Consider the following 22,380-nt stretch of genomic DNA (forward strand, 5'->3'; position numbering starts at 1 on the left):
GGAGCCTGTGCACGCAAACGCTTTCGTTTGGTTTTTAAAAGTAAAGGGGGGACTTGATTGTGTAGGAATGCCACTTTCTATTTTAATCTTTTAAGTCTTTGGGAAATTGGACAGGTGCAGCTTTCTCCCCCAAAGGTTTGTGGAATACTTCACCCCATCTCCTGCCTGCTGTAAAATCCTTGAAGGCACAGGAACTTCTCTGGGAGGGGGAAAAGGACAACAGCACTACAGCCCAGTTTTTAGGAATGTGTAATGTATATTTATTTTAGGCTGCAATCCTACACATTCTGTTGAACTTGGGGCCAGTTTGGACCAGCGGTGTAGCAAAGTTGGCAAGGGCCCTGGGCTAAGAAAGATGGGCTCCTACCTGCCTTCTTCTTCTCCCCCCCCCCCCGCGTATGTGCAGAAGAATGGTAACCCTGCTAACTGAGCAAAGAAGCCGCTTTTTAGAGTGGTAATTCTCTTTATGCAGTAGGGAGAGAGCAACGGGCTCTGTCCATCTCCAGCACATCCCTCCCGTGGCAGTGGCTGTGTGTGTGTATGTGTGCTAGTGGGCGGGCGTGGGGGGGGGGCTATCATGTTTCTTTTTTAGATTGTGAACCCTTTGGGGATAGGGAGCCATTTATTTTTATTTATTTTATATAATATGTAAGCCACTTTGGGAACCCTTGTTGAAAAGCAGATTATAAATATTTGATTATAAATATTCATATGAGGTGCACCTAGGTAATTTTGGAGCCTGGACCTAAGGGCTTTTGGAGGGCCCCCACCCACCCACACAAACAGTATTTTAAACACATTTTTAACATGACCAAACCACCCGGGACATCCTAAAAAGGATTTGGGGGCCCCCAGGAAGTGTGGAGGCCCTGGACTTCGGCCCAGATGCCCAGGGGCAAGAGCACCTCTGTATTCATATGTTAAGGACATGCTGAAAAACAAAACATTCCTGGCATGCTGGAGCAGTCCTATGAAAATAATATGCACTCTGCACAAGTGCAAACACTTTTACACATACACTTGTGCACGTGCATTCCCCTGGTTCAGGAACATTTTTTAATACATTTACCATACTGTCACCTCATATATTCATACAACATCAAGAATGCTTCTGTCTTTCCAGGATTTAGAGATAAACTGAACACTGTTGCTAAGAAATAATGGGGTGGGATGGAGGAGTAGAGAAAAAGAGTGCTATGGCTTTCTTTGCCTGTTCTTTTTAACAAGGACATTATTTTAAAAGGGTCCCTTAGCTCCTTTAACTTAAGATCGTTTCAGCTGTAGGAGGACAGGGGGAGGAGTATCGGGTAGCATCCTTCTCTGTTTCCATCCTTATGAATTGCTGATTGATACTTAGTGACTTTTCTCTCAGTGTTGAGCCTGTCAGTCATGCTGACAGTGCGGTGGGCTGAACCTGAGCATTAGCTAGCTGGTTAAGAGGGGGAGAGGAATGCTGCCTGACACGCCTCCCCTCCTAGAGGACTTGCCTCACTTGAAGCCAAGACATGCCCTCCAATCAGGAACCAACAGTATGCCAGTGGGCTGGAGAGGTGAGAACAGGAGGAGTGAAGAGGAATGAACAGGAAGAGAGTCAGGGACATTTGTCCCATGATGTTTGGTTATAGCTATGCCCCTGGCTGATAGTGTGGCTGGAGGGTGTAGCAACTGAATCAACTTCCCAACCTCTACCAGCAAGGAATACTTACTGATTCAGTTAAAGTTCTTGATGGGGAGCATTGCCAACTTTTTTCTTTCTTTCGAAATCTCACAAACCTGATGCTCAAAAACTAATGGGGAAAATCACCAAGAAAGCCCCACTCCACAATCAAGTGGCAATGCCATTATGCTGTGAACTAATTCAAACACACCTTAGAAACACAGAATGCACACCTTAGAGTGCAGTGCCTCTGCCCCCACGGCAGGGGCGTAGCTAGAGGAGAGGGGGCCTGTGTTCACCCCTCTCCCCAGCAGCCCCGCGGAGTGAGGGAGGGGTGGAGCTGGGGGGCTCTCAGGAGCTGGGGGGCCTGGGTCCTTTGAACCCATCCGCTCAATTATAGCTACACCCCTGCCCCACGGTCACGTACTGAATTATTGGCAAAGAGCGGCCACTAGCACAATTGCTGGGGATCACTCTGAGTCATTGCTGCTACCACTGCCCAACATTCGTGGACAGAGGGGCACTTAGCCACAGTCCTTGGGGATTTGGTCCATGTCCTCCTGTCTCTGGGGCCTCCAAATATTCTGGGGGCCTCCCCAGAGCCCCACTGCTGCCCCACTCCCACCATGCAAGTTAAATCTCTTTTAAAAAAATTTCTTCAACCGCTGCTGTGCAGTGGGGATGGTAGCGGAGGCGGCCGACAGGATGTGGGCACTAAAGGGGAGACCAAGGCAAGGGAGGCAGAGGCAGCAGCAAGGGCTCCTTCCCTGAGCCCGCCTGCTGCCCAAATGACAGTTTGGGCCATTTTCAGCCCATTTAGGGGCTCTCTTGCACACACACAGCTCTTGCCTCTGCCTCCCCTACCTCAATCTCTCTCTCAGAGCCTGCACACATACCCCGCCAGCCGCCCCATCCCTGCCAAGTAGCATCCATCCCCACCGCACAGCGGTGGTTGGAAAAAAGGAAGATAGAAATTGCCCCCAGCAGAGGAGAGCTGGTCTTGTGGTAGCAAGCATGACTTGTCCCCTTAGCTAAGCAGGGTCCACCCTGGTTGCATATGAAAGGAGGACTAGAAGTGTGAGCGCTGTAAGATATTCCCCTCAGGGGATGGAGCTGCTCTGGGAAGAGCAAAGGGTTCCAAGTTCCCTCCCTGGCTTCTCCAAGATAGGGCTGAGAGAGATTCCTGCCTGCAACCTTGGAGAAGCCGCTGCCAGTCTGTGAAGACAATACTGAGCTAGATAGACCAATGGTCTGACTCAGTATATGGCAGCTTCCTATGTTCCTAAGCCTTCAAGCGGCGGGGGGGCTCTGAAGCCCTCCAGGTCCGGGCTCCAAAATTACCTAGGTGCACCCCTGCTTGTGGAGGCTTACCTTAGCAGCAATGGAAGCCTGGAGAGCTCTCAGGTGGAGTGCTGTGTGCCGGATTTGTGTATATGAAATTTGTGGGCATGCATAGCAGTAAACGTTGCTGTGACAAAAGTACGTATTTAATATATGTATTTAAAAATACATATGAAACCATATTAATTTGGTAGCCTTCAGTGTGATTGGAAAACATTCCGGAGGCCAAAGTTTCTGTTTTGCAGACTGTTAGTTTTTCCTGTGGGATGCATACCGCTTTCACCTCCCCCCTCTTTGCTGTCAGACATCTGTATAAAGAGGTGTCTGTTTAAATATCCTGGTGATAGGGGCTAATTTTGTTAAGTCCCTCAACTAGCCAATTCCCTTCCTGTCCCATTTTCTCTCCCATATTTAAACCACACAATGTACTAATGTTTAGCCTATAGATTAGTCCCATCTAGGATTAGAAAGCTGCCATTTTGAATACAGGAAAAGGGAGGAGTGAGGGGTTGCTTGTTTTGTTTTCATTATTTATTAATTTTTACATTTATATCCTGCTCTTCCTCCAAGCACCCCACAGTGCTCTACATGGTTATGTTTATCCCCACAATAACCCTGTGAGGTAGGTTAGGCTGAGGGATCAGTGATTGGCCCAGAGGCACCTAGTGAGTTTCATGGCTGAATGGGGATTTGAACTCAGGTCTCCCAGTCCTAGTCCAACTCTCTAACCACTACACCATGCTGATATCCTTTATAGAGGGCTGTGAAATAAAAAGTGTTATACCTGCCTCCCATATGATGTAATATCTAGTTTGACCCTTAGAAGCTAGAACATAACACATAACCCCTGCTAACTGAGCACAGAGACACTTTTTAAAATGGTAATTCTCTTATATTTAGCTGTGGGAGAGCAACTGACTCTATCCAACCCCAGCACAGCATCCCTGCAGTGGCTGTTGCTGGTGTCTTCCTTATGTTTCTGTTTAGATTGTAAGCCCTTTGCGGGACAGGGGATCTTATTTCTGTATTATTTATTTTTCTATGTAAACTGCTTTGACAATTTTGTTGAAGAGCGGTATATAAATATTCCTAGTAGTAGTAGTAGTCTAATTTGTTATTGTGGCTACTAAACATCCTTTATTTATCAATACAAATTAATGTCAAGGCAATATATTGTCAATAAGAAATAAAGGCTGGCCTAAAGCCATCCAAGGAGTTTATGGCAGAGGTGAGATTTGAACAGAAGAATTTCTTAACCCCACCAAGGTTTGTTCATTAGGTACTCAGTGGTGGCCACTGAGGCAATGTGCTAGAGACAAAACTCCTAGTGGCTACTGTGTGATGTGACCTGAAGTGTCATTAGGCCGGGCCTCAAATCTCACAAGGCCCCAAATCTCATCAGCCCCCTCCCTCCTCCATGACCTCCTCCAGAAAGGAAGCCCAGCAGTGGAGGCACCTGCACAAAGCACAGGAGAAAGATCTCTTAGCCTCACCTGCTGCTTCTACTTTCATGGGTGCTGTATTAGAGACTTTAAACAACATACCTAATATTCTTGGGTGTGGGGGAGCATGATTAATTATAAAGAGGGCCCAGGCCCTAGATCCAAGGGCACACCAAGGTCATTTGGGCACCCAGACCACCCAGCCACGAGGCCTCCCCCCCCCACACACACACGTAAAGCCCCCAAAACCTTCTTTGGAGGGCCCGCCCCGCCAAACCTCTGCTCTTTAGTTTTTTTATTCTTACCGCGGCCGAGGTACAAGAGGGGGGAAATTGTTAAAAGCATCACAGCGAAAAATCCAAATCTAAGTTCAGAAAAGATGGAACCTGAGTCAATCTCCTCACAACTCTGAACAACTCCGCTGGACGCGAACTTGCAGGCGCAATACCTGCAGAATAGAATTGCTTATTTGCTGCATGTTGTGGAAGAAACAAAGCTTCTCAAATACAATTGATCACCTTCAATCAAACTTTATTTTAGTACTAAGAAATCACAGTTTAGCTGAACCAGGCCAAGTGCCAACAGCCAGGGGTGTAGCAAGGTTAGAGTGGGCCCAGAGACAAGATTTTAAAATGCCCCCCCACCCCTCACTGAAGCTCAGCTCATGAAGTAAAGAAATCTTAAATAAGGCTGAATAGTGGTAACAAAAAGCAGAGTACAAATTTTATATTTTTGTGCCACAACAGAACATCATTCTAAATTATTTTTTTAAAGGTTTTGTAAATTGTGGACAATGCAAGTAATTTAATGGTACTAGAGAAAGACATGCTGTTCTGGTAGCTCCACGTCTTAACACTCACATCAATTTTGGAGGATGGATACAACTGAAGGAAGCCCTGGCGGTTGTGCAGCTGGGGGAGTCAGTCATGTGACTTGCCTCTGGGGGCCTCCCAAGGCAGTGGGCCCCCAGACAACTGTCTCCCCTTGCCCTATTATAGTTACGCCCCTGCCAACAGCTGCCAAGCAGTTATTATGCTGAAGTCCAAGACTAGAGTTCTCCAAGCATATTTGTTAAAGTCATACTTTTAGCAATACATGCAAGCAGCTGCTGGCACACTGCACATGTCTGAAAAGCAATGAGAACGTTCATTGTTTTGCAGTGGCTACAATTTGACTAGCTTAGCTTCTATTGAGCACAATAATAATGCTGTTTCACCGCTTGCAATGTAGATACATTTCTACTGCAACTTTCTCTGCACATTTGTTTCACCACTTAGTTGAGACTTTCACGCATGCCAGCAAAATATACCTTTCCACTGACATTCTAGTCTTCAGGCTATGTCTTCTGGCTCCATTTTATTTACTTTCTAATACACTTTACAGAGAGGGTGGCGGGGTTGGGGGTCTTTGCTGCATATATTGCCACAGAATAAGCCTTCATGTGGGCTTTGCGTCATGTCTTATCGGATTCAGGTCAAGTCTTCCTCCACTTACACTCTAGCTGCTTGCTGCTCCAGTTCTCATAGCTGTTCAGTGTACCATGAGGCCAGTTTGAAGTGGAATGGAAAAATATACTTAGCAGTGATAGTGTCTACTGTCCTGATAAGCTCCCTATTCCAGGTCTCCACCAGGGCATCTACAGAATCACTGGCAGAACCAACTCTAAAACCCTCCAAGGTCTCTTGAAATCCTATAGGATCCAATAGCCTTCTTGGGTGGACCTAATAGGTCCTACACCCCTGAAGAGGTGGTCCATCCATGATGATGACTACCCTGATTCAAGATGGTGGATGAGTAAATGTTTGAGGCACAAGTGGGCTAACTTGAGAACTGCCTAACCAATTTGAACTGAATTTGCTACAGCTGTAGAGAAACATAGGGACACCTCAATGGCATAGTTTGATGCATCCACCACAATTTAAGACGGCAGTCGCATGAACCTTTGAGGCGCAAGTAGGCTAACCGATTTGAACCAAATTTGGTACAGTTGTAATGAGTGACACATAGGGGCACCTCAATGGTCTAGTTCGTAAATGTATGATCCACCCAGATCCAAGATGGCAGACACATGAAAATTTGAAGAGCAAGAGGGTTAACATGTCGACCGCCTAACCAATTTAAACCAAATTTGGTACATATGTAATGAGTGACACACAGGGATACCTCAATGGCATGGTTTGCGATGATGTCATCCACTCCAATTCAATATGGCAGATGCGTGAACATTGTGAGGCGCAATTGGGCTAACTTGTAAACCGCCTAAGCGATTTGAACCAAATTTGCTTCAGGTGTAGGGATACACAGAATGGCTCAAGGTCATAGTTTGTAATGATGTCATCCACCCTAATTAAAACTGGTGGACACATGAATGTTTGAAGTGCAAGTGGGAATTGATTTGGACCAAATCTGGTACGGTTGTAGGGACACAGAGGGGCACCTCAACAACATAGTTTGTGATGATGTCATACACTCCAATTCAAGATTTGAACCACATTTTCTACAGCTGTAGGAACACATCAGGACACCTCAATGGCGTAGTTTGTGATTATTCATCCACCCCAATTCGAGATAGTGGATGCATGAACATTTGAGGTGCAGTTCACAACTTTGAATGTGACCTGCCTGATTGGACCAGATTTAGTCCCGTTGTAGGGATAGTGAAAGGAAAGTAGGCAGATTAGTTCTTACTAGAACAACCTATCATTTCCATCTTATTGATCCTATGGAACAGTGGGGGTCCTGAACTAGAGTCTGTCATCACAACAGGAATGGATGCTCAGAATTAGGAGACGGTTGATCATTCTTAAGATTCGGGGGTTGTCCATAAGCAAGCAAAAGTCTCTTCCAACTGCCTTCCTGAGGGATAGGACATTCTCAAGAATTGGTTGTAAGTCTCTAAGGATACAATGTAGAACCTTTAGTTGAATGTAGAACTTCTAGATAGAGAACCAGACCATGAAACAGACCCAAATACCAACTATCTCAATTATTCAGCAACACTTCTCTAATTGTATGCCTGTCAGGGATTCCCCGAGAGGCTACTACAAGAGATTGGGCTGGCACTCGGGAACCTACCCTCCCAATGTGACTGTTGTTGGTTCCTCCCAACCCTGCAGCCCTGGAGGTGGCTGCTTGCCCCGGCCAGGGAGCATCTGCCTGGCCCCCACATGATAACAGCACACCGTTGCTTTAAGACAGCAAGTCATTGCAGGATAGGAGCAACTCTCGTGAGAGCTTGGCCTGAGTTCTCACGAGACTTGCCCCACCTGCCAAGGGTTATATAAACCAGAGCTGGCCAGTGAAGAGGGACCAGTCCAGGAGGAGAGCTGCCAGGAGAAGGAGTTCTGTGACTCCCATGGAGAGCTAGAGGCAGCAGTTCCCTGGGGTAGTCTGTGCTTGATGGCCCTGCCATATCAGGTTACAGTTGGTCTACTGATCCACTTGCAAAGAAGGCTTCAGGGGCACAGGGTAAGCCAGCACCCTACCCCCACATGCAGGAAAGGGAAGATCTTCTCCTCATTGAAAGCAGCTGAGAAGAAGCTAAATATGAGTGTCTTGTGATTGACATCATAGAACGCCACCTGTTCCATCTCATAGTCCAAATAAATCCCAAGTTTCCTGGGTCTCTTCTGCAGAGAGAGAGGAGTCTTGGGGATGGTCAGCGCTTGGTATTGGAAATGATACTTCTCCACAGCCCAGATTCCTTCTTTGGGGTCAAGGCAGAGCTTCCCCTTCCTCCTCACAGACTCTCGAGCCACCCCCACAGCCCAATACCCATGATCCCCCACCTCCACTTCCCAGTAGTGCCGCCCTGAGGAAAATCCGTCACTTCCCAACACATAACGTTCAGCACTGAATCTTTTAGGATTGTCAGGCAGTCTGTTCCACATGAACCCTTGAATAACGTTCTTCCGGTCTGCAGACAGGATAAGCTCATGGTTCGCTGTGTCTGGATCCAGAGTTATAGTAGTTGCTACCAAATGAAGCAAGGAAGAGGGAGGGAAGGGAGTGTTAATGAGACAGGGTTGCAGTTCTTCCTCACACATAACATAATTCTTCTCCCTCTCACATAACACTAGAACCAGGGGTCATCCCATGAAATTAGTTGCCAGGAAATTTAAGACCAACAAATGGAGGTACTTTTTCACACAATGCATAATCAATTCATGGAATTCTCTACCACAAGATGTGGTGACAGCCAACAACCTGAATGGCTTTAAGAGGGGTTTGGATAACTTCATGGAGGTGAGGTCTATCAAGAGCTACTAGTTGGAGGGCTATAGGCCACCTCCAGTCTCAAAAGGCAGGATGCCTCTGAATACCAGTTGCAGGGGAGTAACAGCATGAGAGAGGGCATGCCCTCAACTCCTGCCTGTGGCTTCCAGTGGCATCTGGTGGGCCACTGTGTGAAATAGGATACTGGACTCGATGGGCCTGATCCAGCAGGGCTGTTCTTATATTCCTCCTGTATAATCATGACAGGAAGAATAGCTCCTCCCACCCCCACCCTGCGAGAGGACAGGTGAGCCACAGAAGCATCCTGCACCAATAATGGCTGACATCCTAACAGTGCACATATGCTCCTAACAAAAGCATGCACACTGTACTAGTCTCCCCACTTCTGTAATGTGGTGCTTTTGAAAAGGGTTGTGATTTCTCCCCCCACCCCCACCCCGTTTCCTCTCTTCCTTTGAAAATGCTCATTGCTTTCTTTGACCCACAGAAACATGTCCCTCAGGGGTGTGACAATGTAAACAGGAGAGCAAGGGGAGAGATGCAAAAGTTACTCTTGTACAAGAGTGCGTATGCTTTGGAAGTGAGGAGGTTAGCGCTGCAAGTGTGCTTTATTTAACACACATGCACCCTTAGGATGTCAGCCTCTATTTTCAGTGCTTAATTTTGAAAGCTCATCACCTTAATTTGGGTTTGGCCATAAACTGTTTTTCCTATCCTTAACTAAACTATGCAGGAAGGAAGGAGACATTTCTACATATGGAATGCCCTACGAGTCTTCCTCATTTCCCTTGTTCTCAGTGGTGCTGGTTTTGCAACAGCACTGTACTGAAGTCAGTTTCCTCAGAATAAATGTTTCTAACTGGAATCATATGCAAATAATCTCTAGCTATTGTAAAAGTTCTATACTTTAAAAACCACCTTAAGAGTGTCCATGGAACATCTTTAGGAAGCAGGGGCATAGCAAGGTTGGAGTGGGCCCAGAGACAAGATTTTAAAATGGGCCCCTCCCTCACTGAAGCTCAGCTCATGAAGTAAAGAAATCTTAAAGGAGGCTGAATAGTAACAAAAAGCATAGTAAATTGCAAGTCATTTAATGGTACTAGAGAAAAACATGCTCTTCTGGTAGCTCCAGGTCTTAACACTCACATCAGTTTCGGAGGATGAATACAACTGAAGGAAGCCTGGGCGGGTGTGCGGCTGGGGGAGTCAGTCATGTGACTTGCCTCTGGGGGCCCCCCAAGGCAGTGGGCCCCCAGACAACTGTCTCCCCTTGCCCTATTGTAGTTACGCCCCTGTTAGGAAGACAGCACTTTAGCATAGTCAGTCATCAGTCAGTCAGTCATTCGATTTCTATACTGTCCTTCTAAAAATGGCTCAAGGTGGTTTACACAGAGAACTAATAAATAAATATAAGATGAACCCCTGTCCCCAAAGGGCGCACAATCTAAAATGAAAGATGGACACCAGCAACAGTCACTGGAGGTACTGTGCTGGGGGTGGAGAGGACCAGTTACTCTCCCCCTGCTAAATAAAGAGAATCACATTTAAAAGGTGCCTCTTTGCCAAGTTAGCAGTTTGTTAGTAGTCTGTAAGCTGTTTGAATGCAGTTAAATGCCACATATGTTAGTTGCCACCATCATAACAGAGGCATCACCTCACCCCAAACAGAACAATGTTGTGACTGGGTCTGCTTGAATTGGGCTGTGTGGCTTGTATAAGGTAAATATGCACTACCACATCATGGTAATTTTACCACATAAAAATTAATCTGAAAATTCATCATTGGGGAATGGCCAGAGGATGCATATCTAGTGTAAAAAATAAATAGCAATGCAAAAGCTTTTTATATGTAAACACAATAGCTACTTACCTTTTTCTACCGGCATCACCAACTGCCTCCACTCTAAAAGCAATCACATTATTAAAGTTAGTACTTGTATAACGTTATGAACTTTGAGCATCCCCTCCAGAGGTATGGCCACCTTTGGAGAGTGATTCAAATGGAACTGACCCAATTGAACCCAATTTAGCCCAACTGACCCAAATCAAACCGCCATCCCATTCAGGTTGAATTAGGCTCAGCTGGGTCCAGTTTGGGACTGAATAGGCCTTTGTAGCTCCTCAACCCCTTACTTATCTGGTAAGCCTCTTTTAAACTTCATTTTCACTCCCAGAAGCAAGGGAGCAGCGGCTGCACCAGCGGTGGTTCTTTCACAATGCCAGATGAGGCAAGAGCCTCAGGCAGCCAGAGCATCATGTGAATATGAGCATCCTATTCCCCAGCCACAAGCATCACCCACCTGCTTGCTGCCACTATCTTTGACTATCAGCTTCTCTTACCAGTGCTGCCCCCACATCAGCCCACTCACCACCTCGTCAGCTCAGATGCCACCCTCTTCCTTCTTTTCCACTTTCTACATACTTTTCTATGTGAAGCTGCAGCAACTGCTGCTCTCTTGCTGTCAGGAGCAATAATGCCGTTTAAGATAGTCCTGTCCAGTAAGTACAAGAGTCAGGGAGCGGGGCTGGGTGATGCTTTGGACCCTATTATATTATATTATATTTATTATATTATATTAATTTATTAATTTTTTAATTATGTATTTTTTTACCATCTTGTTTTTAAATTTTGCTGTAAACCACCTTGGGATTGTTTTAATGAAAGAGCAGTATATAAATTTAACAATAAATAAATAAATTAGAAGCAACCCCTTTGAATGTAGCCAAACTGAATCGACTCAGCCATGTAAAAAGTTGATTTTAATTGAGGCTGCCTCCAAAGTTCTGAGGAAGACTCGGAATTGAATAGGGGTCTGTTTCATACAGTCCTGATGCTGTATAACAAAAGCAAAACAGTGTGTATAAGGACAATTGTCTTGTGCCAGGGCATGGTCTGGAGGGCATATGATGCAGCCACCTTGCTGAAGTGAAGCAAAGATATGCCACCTTGAGTTCTATGACTGAAATAAGATGGGAAACAAAATTATGTTTTTTCCTGATAGGACACCAAAAAGTTATTTTCTACATTGTTTGAACTGAACTCTTGTGGTGAAAGCTGCAATATAAGGGATAACTATAATTCATTGTGTTATCTAACAGGACACACAGAGGGGGAAAGAGCTACAGCTCTAAAAGTTTATAGAAAAATCAGACACATGCCTATAAGCACTTGTGGTCTAATATGAATGCCATATTTCAATTATTATTACTACATCCATTGCAATTTTAAAGGGCATTTTTATTGAAAAGAAATATTCTGTGTGATGTTTGAGGCATCTATATGGAGACGTGGTCTTAGTCTTGCTACCATGAGACCAAGAGAGCTGGTCTTGTGGTAGCAAGCATGACTTGTCCCCTTAGCTAAGCAGGGTCCACCCTGGTTGCATATGAAAGGGAGACTAGAAGTGTGAACACTGTAAGATATTCCCCTCAGGGGATGGAGCTGCTCTGGGAAGAGCAGAAGGTTCCAGGTTCCTTCCCTGGAATCTCCAAGATAGGGCTGAGAGAGATTTCTGCCTGCAAACTTGGAGAAGCTGCTCCCAGTCTGTGTAGGCAATACTGAGCTAGATGGACCTGTGGTCTGACTCAGTATAAGGCAGCTTCCTATGTTCCTATGACATATGAAACCTAACTGCACTGGAGGTTTTACTTCTGAAAAAAAAGACAGAATCACTTACTAAGTTCCGCAGCAAGCTTTTCTAGAATAAAAAAGAAAAATAAGTATTAATATTGCAAGTATACAAGTATGCAATTCTTAGTTATTTACAAATAAGCCCCACTGATCTTAAGGCAGTATTATTTCTCAGTAACAAGAAGCAAGACTGCTGTCAAAACAAGTCTAATAGCAGAATAATTCAAATAAGAATGATACAACTGCAAGAAGAACATCTTTAAAAGAATAATCACACAATAATGAGGAAAGGAGAAGGAATTAGAATTGGGTTTATGTTGCAGAAAGGTAGATTTAGATTAAGTACTAAGAAAAATGTTTCATCAACTTTAATTTTTTTTTTTTAATTTTCCAAGACTGTGGTTTCTGTAAAAACTAGGGGGGTTTTTTTGCACTGTATGTCGCTATTGCCTCTGGCCAACATTTTATTTATTTATTTATTTATTTTTACATTTCTATACCGCCTTTCGTTAAAAGAAAACCCCAAGGCGGTTTACAAAAATTAAAACATACAATAAAAGCAGTAAAAACATCAAGCAATAAAAACATCAAGCTAAAAACATATAAACAAGCATAAAAACATAACAGTTAACAGATAACAGTTAACATGGCAACCAGCCCTACATAGACATGAGGGAACCACTGGGGCTGCTGCTGCTGCCCAATTTGAAAGGCAATCCCAACAGTGGAGCTGCTGCAGAATCACCTAAAGTCACTTCCAGGCAATCACACAGCGTGACTGTCATTGTTTGCAACTGAAGTAGCACTTTGTGATGGCCCCAAAGCAGTTTCAGGTTGAGTTGCACTGCACAACTGGGTCAGCCTTTCAAGTTGCACAGCAGCCCTGCCAGGTCCCTGACATCAGTGTAGGGCTGCCCATCATGTCAGCCACTGTTTGAACAGTTAGAAGGCCTGTGGCTGCTCTTTCCAGCTGCGTTTCCCATCGTACTACTCACTCTCTTGGTTAAACAGGTAAAGGATGACGACAATAAGGCCAAGCACAGCCATCAGGGAGACACACAGAACCACTATCCAGTGAGAGGTTTTTGGAAATAAGTGATCTGTAACAAAACAACAGACATTAGTTTGGAAGCTTGCAGCATTTCCAGACAGCAGGGTTTACTGCAAGGCTTTACCACAAGTTCAAATTTGCCCTCCCCACAAAAGAGGGGAAAAATAATGGAATTTTACCCCAGACATAAAATGGGCTACGCTCTAATGTGCAATGAAAAATCTGAATCGTGTCTGGAGAGCTCCTTGATGGCTTACAAGGACTTGGGGGTAAATCTGTGAATGTACACCCTCCATTCTGGAGAAGAAGTGAGTTAAAAGCCCCATCTGGAAATGCTCAAGGATTTTATGATAAAATAAATGTTTAACTAACAAACCAAAGAAAAGCAGAGTGATTCCTCCCCACTTCTTTCTCCAGTTCCATTCATGCTCCAGAACTGCTTATCTTTCTCTAATCTACACACTGGTTGTAAACACTGAATGGCCATATGAATGCCTCCTCACAAAGTGCTATTTAAAATTTCACCCCTGCAACAGTAATTCCTAATTATGGGTGCCCACTTGCATAGATCCTAGGCAATCCATATTGGGCCAGTTTGAATTACTATATACTTTTCCAGGGCACACAATTAAAAGGTTGAACTTGCCAAGAGTGCACCCATTGTGTTGTTTAAACTAGTATTTGAGTTGCTGTCCAGACAAACAGCCCTCCCCATGTGATAAAGGAGCATGCTGGGAGGGCATGAGATGTATACCCAAGATGACATGATAGGGATGTGAATGGAACCAGTTCAGAGGCCCTTTATGGGCCTCCGAACCGGTCCGATCGACCAGAGGTTCAAAGGCGGGGGGCATACCTTTAAGGGTGGGGGAGGGTGCCCTTACCCCTCCCACCACATTTCCCCTGCTGGTGCTCCATTGAATAAGTCCCCATGGGAGGGGAGGGGGAAGGCGGCATATCTCCCAGCCCTGGTGTCCTCCTCGACCAGAAGTTAAAGGAAGTACCCACTGCGCATGTACACTCCAGGCGCATGCGCACATTCTGCTCGCTCACCTGACGTACGCACGAGCATGATGTGCACGCGCACATGCCTGGCATGCCTATGTGTGCCGGGTACTTCCTTTAACTTCCAGCCGAGGAGGACACTGGGGTGGCAGGGAGGTATGCTGCCGCCCCAATGGGAACTTATTCAATGGAGCACCGGCAGGGGAAGCATGGCAGGAGGGGTGAGGGGTAAAGGCACCCTCCTCCACCCTTAAAAAGGTATGCTCCCCTGCCGGTACCATGCACATTCCTACATCATGATGGGCATGCTTTTGGCACACTCCCCTTATACTTGTATGGGCTGGAAAAGTATCGTCTGAACTGACCCAGAGATTGTAAATGAATGGATAAACTCAAAGCAATCTTATGTTTGTTTAACTAAGCTTTATTCAGAAACAATTCCATTTTCCCCCTCCCTTTTCATTCTGACTCCTCCCCCACACTCTCTATAGGAACCCTACTGGGAAAAATGTCCAAACAACAAAATGCAAAAGATTACTGGATAGAATCTTTTGGTTTGTTGCCAAAACGTTATTGGTTCTTTCTTTCCCCTACCTCTCTGACTCCTGAAGCCCTATTCAATTTAACCACTCTGCCTCTTTAGAGCCCTTACAATTCATTTTAAAAGATTGTTTAGGGGTTTGCCTCAAAATTGTTTTGTATTTAATCTTTGAGTCTCCTTTCTGAGCAGATTAGAAGTCAAGATCCAAAGCCCAAATTGACCATTTGCAAATATACTTCGTGTTCCATGGTTCTTTCCTTCACTATTTTTAAAAAAAGTAACCTAGAAGTATGCTCAATTGATACAGACAGAAGATGAAGATTTGGAGAGAGGCTGTTTAACCCTTTCCCCTCTGGGTTTTGTTTTTTAAAAATGTTAGATTGTCCACCCAAAGAGGCTTTTTCATCTATCTTTTTCAAACATTTTCCTACATTGGTGAAGACAATTTTGAGCTGAAAAAGAACTAGAGGGGAAATGATCATGTTTTCTTACCTTGCACTCACTTTAATGCTGAATTCCATTTGCCATCTTCTCTAGTAATCTTGTTGGAGGAGAACCTACTGGAGCTACTCACTGTCCTTGTGAGTTTACTCAGTGCTATCTGCAAACTTGACTGTCTCAAAAAATCCCCAATTCCACATTGTTTGAGTATTATAATTTTAAAATGCAAAATAACTGGAAATATTTCTTGTTAACTTACTTGCTAAATGAATGGTTGCTTCCTTTTCCTGGTTGAGGAGGATATTCCTGATCACACAGGTCAAGTTCTGATTTGAACTTCCTGTTAAGATTATATCATTTTGTACTTCAAACAGCCCATTGTGCTTCTGGGAATTTTTTGTAGCCCGTGAAAGTAGATGTTTCTCATTGGGATGTCTCCACAGAATCTCAGGCTTTGGGTACCAACCATTGGATTGACAAATAATTCGGATGCTTCTATCTTGATATCCTTCAATGTATATATGAGGACCAGTGCCTGAAGCTAAACATAAATATAATGTGTAAATTTAAAGATGAATCAGTCTGTTTAAAGTTTTTTTTACAATCAATTCAGAATAACATTTTTTTAAAAATCCAGCAGTGGCAATAAGGAACAAAATAATTAAAAAGGAACAGAATAATAGAATTGGCATGGACTAGCATGTCATCCAGTTCAAGTCCATGCTGCTATCATCCATCTACTTCTGCCCACATCCCTCATCCTTGACCTGCTTGCAGGACCTACATCACCAGCAGAAACCTGATGAACTGCAGATCAAATGTCTCTGGATGACTCGTTAAGTGAGTCAAGACACACATGCTATGAAAGGGCAAAAATGTAGCAATTTCTAGGTCTGTGCAGTCCGATACTTCCAAAAGGCAAATCAGACCTGGTGGTCTCTGTGTTGGGACTATCTATCTATATAATTCTCCAAGATGTACCTGCTAATCCCATGTATGGCAGCTCTTGTGAGAGTTTGCGAGTGAGCTGCCAGGAGAGGCAGAGGAAAGCGGCAGTAGACAGGCATGTGGGTGGAGGGGAGGAAATGATGGCGACAGCAGTGGGGGTGAGTGTCTGAAAACAGCATCAGTGGGGCTGAGAATGGGGAGAGCGCGGGGGGGGGGGGGAGAACTTGAGGCACAGATGCTCTGCACCCAGGCCAGCTAGCTGGAATTAATTCTGAAAGTGATAGGCGCGAGCTCCAATAGTTGGAACTCTTACTACATTTCCTCCCATCAGTGCAAAATGAGTCCTAGCCCTGATAGGCCTGTTGGAACTACCTTTCACTGTCCTTCTTTTGTTGTTAAATAAGAATTTTTATTAAGAAATAGACCAAAGAGGACAAAGACAAATCACCATAAAAACAATTTAAAACCAATTATTCTTCATGATGAAAAACCATTTTTCTAATTAATTACATCAGTACAGAAAAAGTATCTATAACAAGATAAAGCAAAAGAAATTGGGACTCTTAGAATTGTAAAATCTGATCTGATCAGCTTCTTGTAAGTTACATATCAAAAACACTATAAGTCAAATCCAGAAAATGGGAACCAAGTTTGACCATAACGGATATTGTAATTTATAAAAGGTTCCCAGACAGACATGAATAATTCAGTAGACATGCCATGTACAAAAGCTGAGACTTTTGAAATTGAAGCATAATCTTACACTTTCAAAAAACAATCGTTTAAGGAAGGGATTTCCAAAATACTCCAATTAGATGCCTATATAATCCTGGCCGCTGTAATCATATATAAACACAATTCGTCTGATTTAGCAGGAATATATGGTTTTATCATACTTAAAAGAAAATTTTCTGGAAGAAAGGGAATCTTAACTTCTAAGATTTGTTCAATTTTCATATGAATCTGTTTCCAAAACTGTTGAGGCAGCACACAAACAAGCAGCATCTTCCCAAATAAAGGACTTATCCGGGCATGGATGGGGGAAAGATTTGGGGTAGCTGGGATGGGTTGGGAAAGGGCTTGTTATGTAAACAAGGGCTGCTACATGCGAAAGAAGGGAACAAAAAGAGTTCTGAGAGAGGGGAAGGCAAGTTCATATAGGAACAAGGAGAGAGGAAGGAGCGGGGTCAAGAAACCAGGGTACGGATAGCAGAGTCCACGATGAGGCTGCTGTAACTAGACTCTGTGGTAAGCCTGAGAGGCAAACAGAGGCTGAAGGAAGACAAGCAGCTTTGGGAGGTGATGCTGCTGGACATACAACATCATAGCAATAACTCGCAGAGATTAAAACCAAAACAAGGCATCAGGAATGTTAATAGCATCCTGCTGTCAGTGCCAGGACTGTGGTGTCACAAAACAGGAAGTGCAGAAGCACACTTTGGAGTTACATCATGACCCTGTTTCAGAGTCTAATCTGGAAAGTGCCCAGCTCTCAATATACAGAGTTAAAAACAGGAGGCTGGAAGATGGCATCTCCTTTGGAGCAGCTCCTTGGTGCTGCTTTATGGAAAACTGACCCTAGTAGTCCCTCCCAAGCATCAGCATTGGAGAGAGTGGGGAGGGGGGAAATACCAGAAGGTCCCTTGACCAAAGATTCCTTGAGGCAGAGAAGGAAAAACAGGCAAATTCCTCCGGGGCTCTTCCCATCTGGGGCTTTTTAGTTTAGAAGAAAAGCAACTAAGGTAGTTAGAGAGAAATTTTTCTCCCTCTCTGACAACACTAGAACCACAGGTTATCCCATGAAACTGAAGGCCAGGAGATTTAGGACAAAGAAAAGGAAGTACTTTTTCACACCGCCCATAATTAATCTATGGAATTCTCTGCCACGGGATGTGGTGATGGCCACCAGATTGGATGGCTTTAAAAGGAGCTTAGACAAATTCATGGAGGGCAGGTCTATCAATGGCTACTTGTCTGGTGGTGATAGGCTGACTCCAGGCTTAGAGGCAAGATGACTCTAAATACCAGTTGCAGGGGAGCAACAGCAGGAGAGAGGGCATGCTTTCATCTCGTTCCTGTTGGCTTCCCAGAGGCATATGCTGGGCCACTCCGTGAAACAGGATTAGATGGGACTTCCAAATGATTCACTGCTTACTCACCAGTCACTTTCATGTTCAACGTGGCCATGGCTTCCTGATGGAAACTACCATTTTTAACAGAACAGTGGTATTGTCCCTCATCAGAAAGGCTGACATTTAGAATTTTCAAAGCTATCTTTCCATCACCAAGGCCATCTTTCAAAAATTCTGTCCTTCCTTGGTATTCAGGCTGCTGCCTTTCCAAATGATCTTTGCCACTGTGATAAAAGTATACATATGAAGAGTTCTGGGAGCGGAACCATTTTATCTCCATATTCTGAGCACTTGTCCTGGGGTAAAGATGACAATGCAGCACAATGTCCTCATTCAGCGCAGCGGTGACTGGGTGGAGTGGGCCATTCACTGCCAACTGGACTGTAAAATGTACCAAACACTGAGCAAACAATCACAAACAACTACACAAGCTGAATAAGCAGTGCTATATATGGCTAGACCAGTGATTCCAAACTGTGTGCTGAAGCACATTTATTATTATTGTTATTAGTCAATAAACAAACCACCAACAACAACAATGGGTGGTGGTGGTGGTGGCTGACATGCTGCACAAGCCTAATGGGAATGGTGGCACTTGGAATGCCACTGCTGCAGACCCAGAAGGGGCACTGTGGCTGTAGAAACCAGCAGCTGCACTAGCAGCATTACCGCAAGTTTCCCCATTCGTGACAATGGAGATAAAGACTGTGATGCTGCTAGCACGACGACTGGTTCTCTACAGCAGCACCACAGCTTCCAGGTCTGCAGCAGCAGCAGCGCCGCATGTCCCACTGTCACCATTAGGACTGTGCATCATGTCAGCCACCACTGCCACCACCATCATCATTTTATTTTATTATTGTTTTAATTGTGTTTTTAATAGGTTTAGCGTTTTAAATTTTAAATTGTTGAAATGTTTTAACCTTTTTATTTGTTGTTTTTATTATTTTGTTGTGAACCGCCCAGAGACTTGCGTTTTGGGTGGTATACAAATGTGTTAAATAAATAATGAATGAATGAATTTATTATTGGCTGACATCCACCAGACTAGCATTGCAACAGTTCAGAGAGCACACAGTTGAGTGAAAGTGCAAGAGGCTTCAATAGGCCCAAAGCATTGTGTAAGCATCCTATCAAGAACATTTCCATATAAAGCATTACCTCATTTATCCAAATTATTTGGTGGAACAGCTAGAAAGTTGATATAAATGAAATTTCCACAAGCAACAGGGAAGAAAACGGAAAGGGATGTTGTTCTACTTCTGAGCTTCTCTGGGACATGAGGGCAGCACTGTCAAGGAGAGTAACGGACTAGATGGACTTTTGGTCTGATGCAGCATGCCATTATATAATAATAAATAATAGTATAATTATAATTAATAATAATAGTATTATAATTATAATTATAATTAATAATATAATTATAAATAATATTATTATAATTAATAGTACTATAATTATAAATAATATTATAATTAATAGTACTATAATTATAATATTATAACTATTAGAATTAGAAAAATTATTCTCTCTTTGAATTTTTATTTGTATTTATATGAGAAATGTATATCAAAGTATATGGATAGGCTGCAATCCTATCCACTCTTACCTGGGAGTAAGCCCCATTGAACACAATGGGACTTACTCTTGAGTAAACATACATAGGCTTGTACTGTAAGAGTATTAGTAGACATTTTATCTCTGCCTGCTCAAAGGAAAACAAAACATTTCAACCAGGATTAGATGGATCCTTACCTGGGTCCACATTATTAATAGGCGAAACCACTAAGAAAATGGTGAGAATGGATGAGAACAAGGCACTCATTTCTGGATCATAAGAGAAGACACAGAAGCCTTCACTTTCACTCAGGGAAACAAAACAAACTCTGTAAAAAAGGAAACAGGACATTATTATTTTTTGGAAAACAGGCTCTTTGATTATAGTAGGATTACATAGTCCTGCTATTACTACTACTACTAGTAAGGATATATTTATATACGGCTCTTCAACCAAAGTCCTCAAAGCGGTTTACATAGAAAAATAAATACATGAATAAGATGGTTCCTTGTCCCCAAAGGGCTCACAAGCTAAAACGAAACATAAGGCAGATACCAGCAACAGCCACTGGAGAGATGCTGTGCTGGGGCTGGATAGATGCAATTGCTCTCCCAGTGCTAAATATAAGAGAATCACCACTTTCAAAGGTGTCTCTTTGCTCAGTTAGCAGGCATCCTCAATTACCTTTAGGTTTTCATAAAATCTGATAGGTGAAGGTGCTTTCTTTGATGATGAAACTAAAAGCCACTGGAATTTGTGATGGAAGCTGAGGTAAACTCTTTTTGGAGTTTGAACATGAGCAGGAAAAAGATAATTTGGAGACTGGTGGGAAAGCTTACTGAAAGAATTCTGGATGGTAGAAGGAGCTTTTAAAACACTGGGATGCTGTACAATTGCTGCTTTGGGATTAGGTAGGCGGTTAGAGTAGGGATTTTATGATATAGCAGCATCTAGGACACTTTGGAAGTAGTGCTACTTGAGAGCACACTTGCTCTCCCTATTGTCTCAAACTGTACATCCAGAAATAAATAATTGATTACAAAATAATGTCCTGTTTGTCTCTTCTCGTGGAGAAACAGATCCTTTAAAAGCCTCTCACTGGAACTTCTTACCACTCAGGGGACTGAGGAGTCTGAAACAAACAAACAAGAAATAAGCAGAGAAACCAATCTTGAGCCCTTCTTATACTAACTGGAAGCTTGTAATCCTGGTCGTTAAAAAAAAAAATCAAACAGAAAAACTATTGGCATAGATATGATACAATTAAAGACAATGGCCTACATGATGAGGAACATCATTCAAAATAGTGCCATTGAAATAGAAGGGACAAGTGAGACATTGCCTGACTTCTTGTTTTAATTTCAATAGTACTGCTTTGAGTAATTTTCCTCATTATGTCATTCACTGGAAATATGTTAACCTTAAAAACTCAAAAGAAGACTCCAGACATTACTGGTAAGTCTATTTAGTTGTCACTGTATTTAGCAAAATCAAGAGTCATGTTTTCTCCTTACCTTAAGAGTGAAGAATTCCTTGAATCTACCTCTGTTGCCTTTCTTAAGAACTAATGTCAATTCTGAAAATTTGTCCTCTTCTTTCCCCCCTGATTATAGAGGGTTTTTTTTTCCAGAATCTCAAAGCTGTACTTGGGCAATCCATGAAAAGTTGTAAGAGGCATGATGTTCAGGAATTTCTTGTCACTGGGCAACAAACATATCTCAGTCATGTCCATGTCTTTATGCCAAGTCCAGCTAAGGAGGAAGAAAGAGAGCAGGATCTCTTTTAAAGGTCCATTTGCCTTATCAGTGGTAAACAGATGGGGAAGGAGGTCAGCTTTTAAGTGGATATCATCTACAGCTTATCACCAACAGTCAGACTACTCCAGAAAGTTTACAGAAAGAGCAAAAATACTTTGGGACTGATTAAAAGTTTTTTTTTAGTTTGTTCAATACCTGGCATGGCTGGTATTCACCTAATCAAATAATTAACTAAATTTCCATATATTACCATACAATCAAACCTTCAGTAGGAGCATATATGGAAATACTGAAGGAATTTCTCTCAAGTGTTAAATAACTTACAGTCTAATTATTCTTTGCCTTTATTTCTTTATTTAGAAGATTTATACTGTGCCTTTCAGCGGATGATCCTTACAATTAAGGACCAAAGAACTTGCGTATGAATGCATGGAGGTTATGAAAGACTGTGCAAAGAAACTGAAGGTTAGGCCAATGGGCTTATGAGGAGCATAAGGTTGTGGCAAGGTAATGGGGGACCTTGCAAAGCTATGTGAGGTAGTGGGGGTGAAGTGGTGAAGGCCTATACCTCTGACACAAAACAAACATTATACCTTCAGTATCAGAGGTATAATGCCTATGAATATGGATACTCGGCTTA

The 22,380-nt window shown here is 43.3% G+C and overlaps 1 protein-coding gene across 4 annotated transcripts; it reads right to left on the reverse strand.

Moving 5' to 3' along the window:
- Positions 1-4,961: 4,961 nt before the first annotated feature.
- On the reverse strand, positions 4,962-21,710 carry LOC128347817 (butyrophilin subfamily 1 member A1-like). Of its 4 annotated transcripts, XM_053302969.1 has the most exons (9): positions 21,498-21,710; positions 21,096-21,115; positions 20,181-20,311; positions 18,453-18,806; positions 15,605-15,886; positions 13,303-13,407; positions 12,354-12,374; positions 10,547-10,579; positions 4,962-8,413 (listed from the first exon to the last, which is right to left on the reverse strand). In XM_053302969.1, the coding sequence occupies exons 3-9, from the start codon at positions 20,248-20,250 to the stop codon at positions 7,896-7,898; spliced, it is 1,383 nt and encodes a 460-aa protein (XP_053158944.1). In that variant the 5' UTR covers positions 20,251-20,311; positions 21,096-21,115; positions 21,498-21,710; the 3' UTR covers positions 4,962-7,895. The 4 variants fall into 4 exon arrangements, with proteins under 4 accessions (XP_053158944.1, XP_053158943.1, XP_053158942.1 ...); XM_053302968.1 differs by lacking the exon at positions 21,096-21,115; XM_053302967.1 differs by lacking the exons at positions 21,096-21,115; positions 21,498-21,710 and adding an exon at positions 20,668-20,795.
- Positions 21,711-22,380: the final 670 nt, after the last annotated feature.

The sequence above is a fragment of the Hemicordylus capensis genome, chromosome 2 (genome assembly GCF_027244095.1).
Source record: "Hemicordylus capensis ecotype Gifberg chromosome 2, rHemCap1.1.pri, whole genome shotgun sequence".
NCBI classification, from domain to species: domain Eukaryota; kingdom Metazoa; phylum Chordata; class Lepidosauria; order Squamata; family Cordylidae; genus Hemicordylus; species Hemicordylus capensis.

Bases quoted from the DNA above. Each gene is read 5' to 3' on its own strand.
- LOC128347817 (XM_053302968.1), bottom strand. From the start codon at position 20,250: ATGAGTGCCTTGTTCTCATCCATTCTCACCATTTTCTTAGTGGTTTCG. The intron at 18,807-20,180 runs GTAAGGATCCAT...TACATTTTACAG, and splicing joins TATTAATAATGTGGACCCAG to TCCAGTTGGCAGTGAATGGC. The intron at 12,375-13,302 runs GTGAGTAGTACG...TTTTTATTCTAG, and splicing joins TTACCTGTTTAACCAAGAGA to AAAAGCTTGCTGCGGAACTT.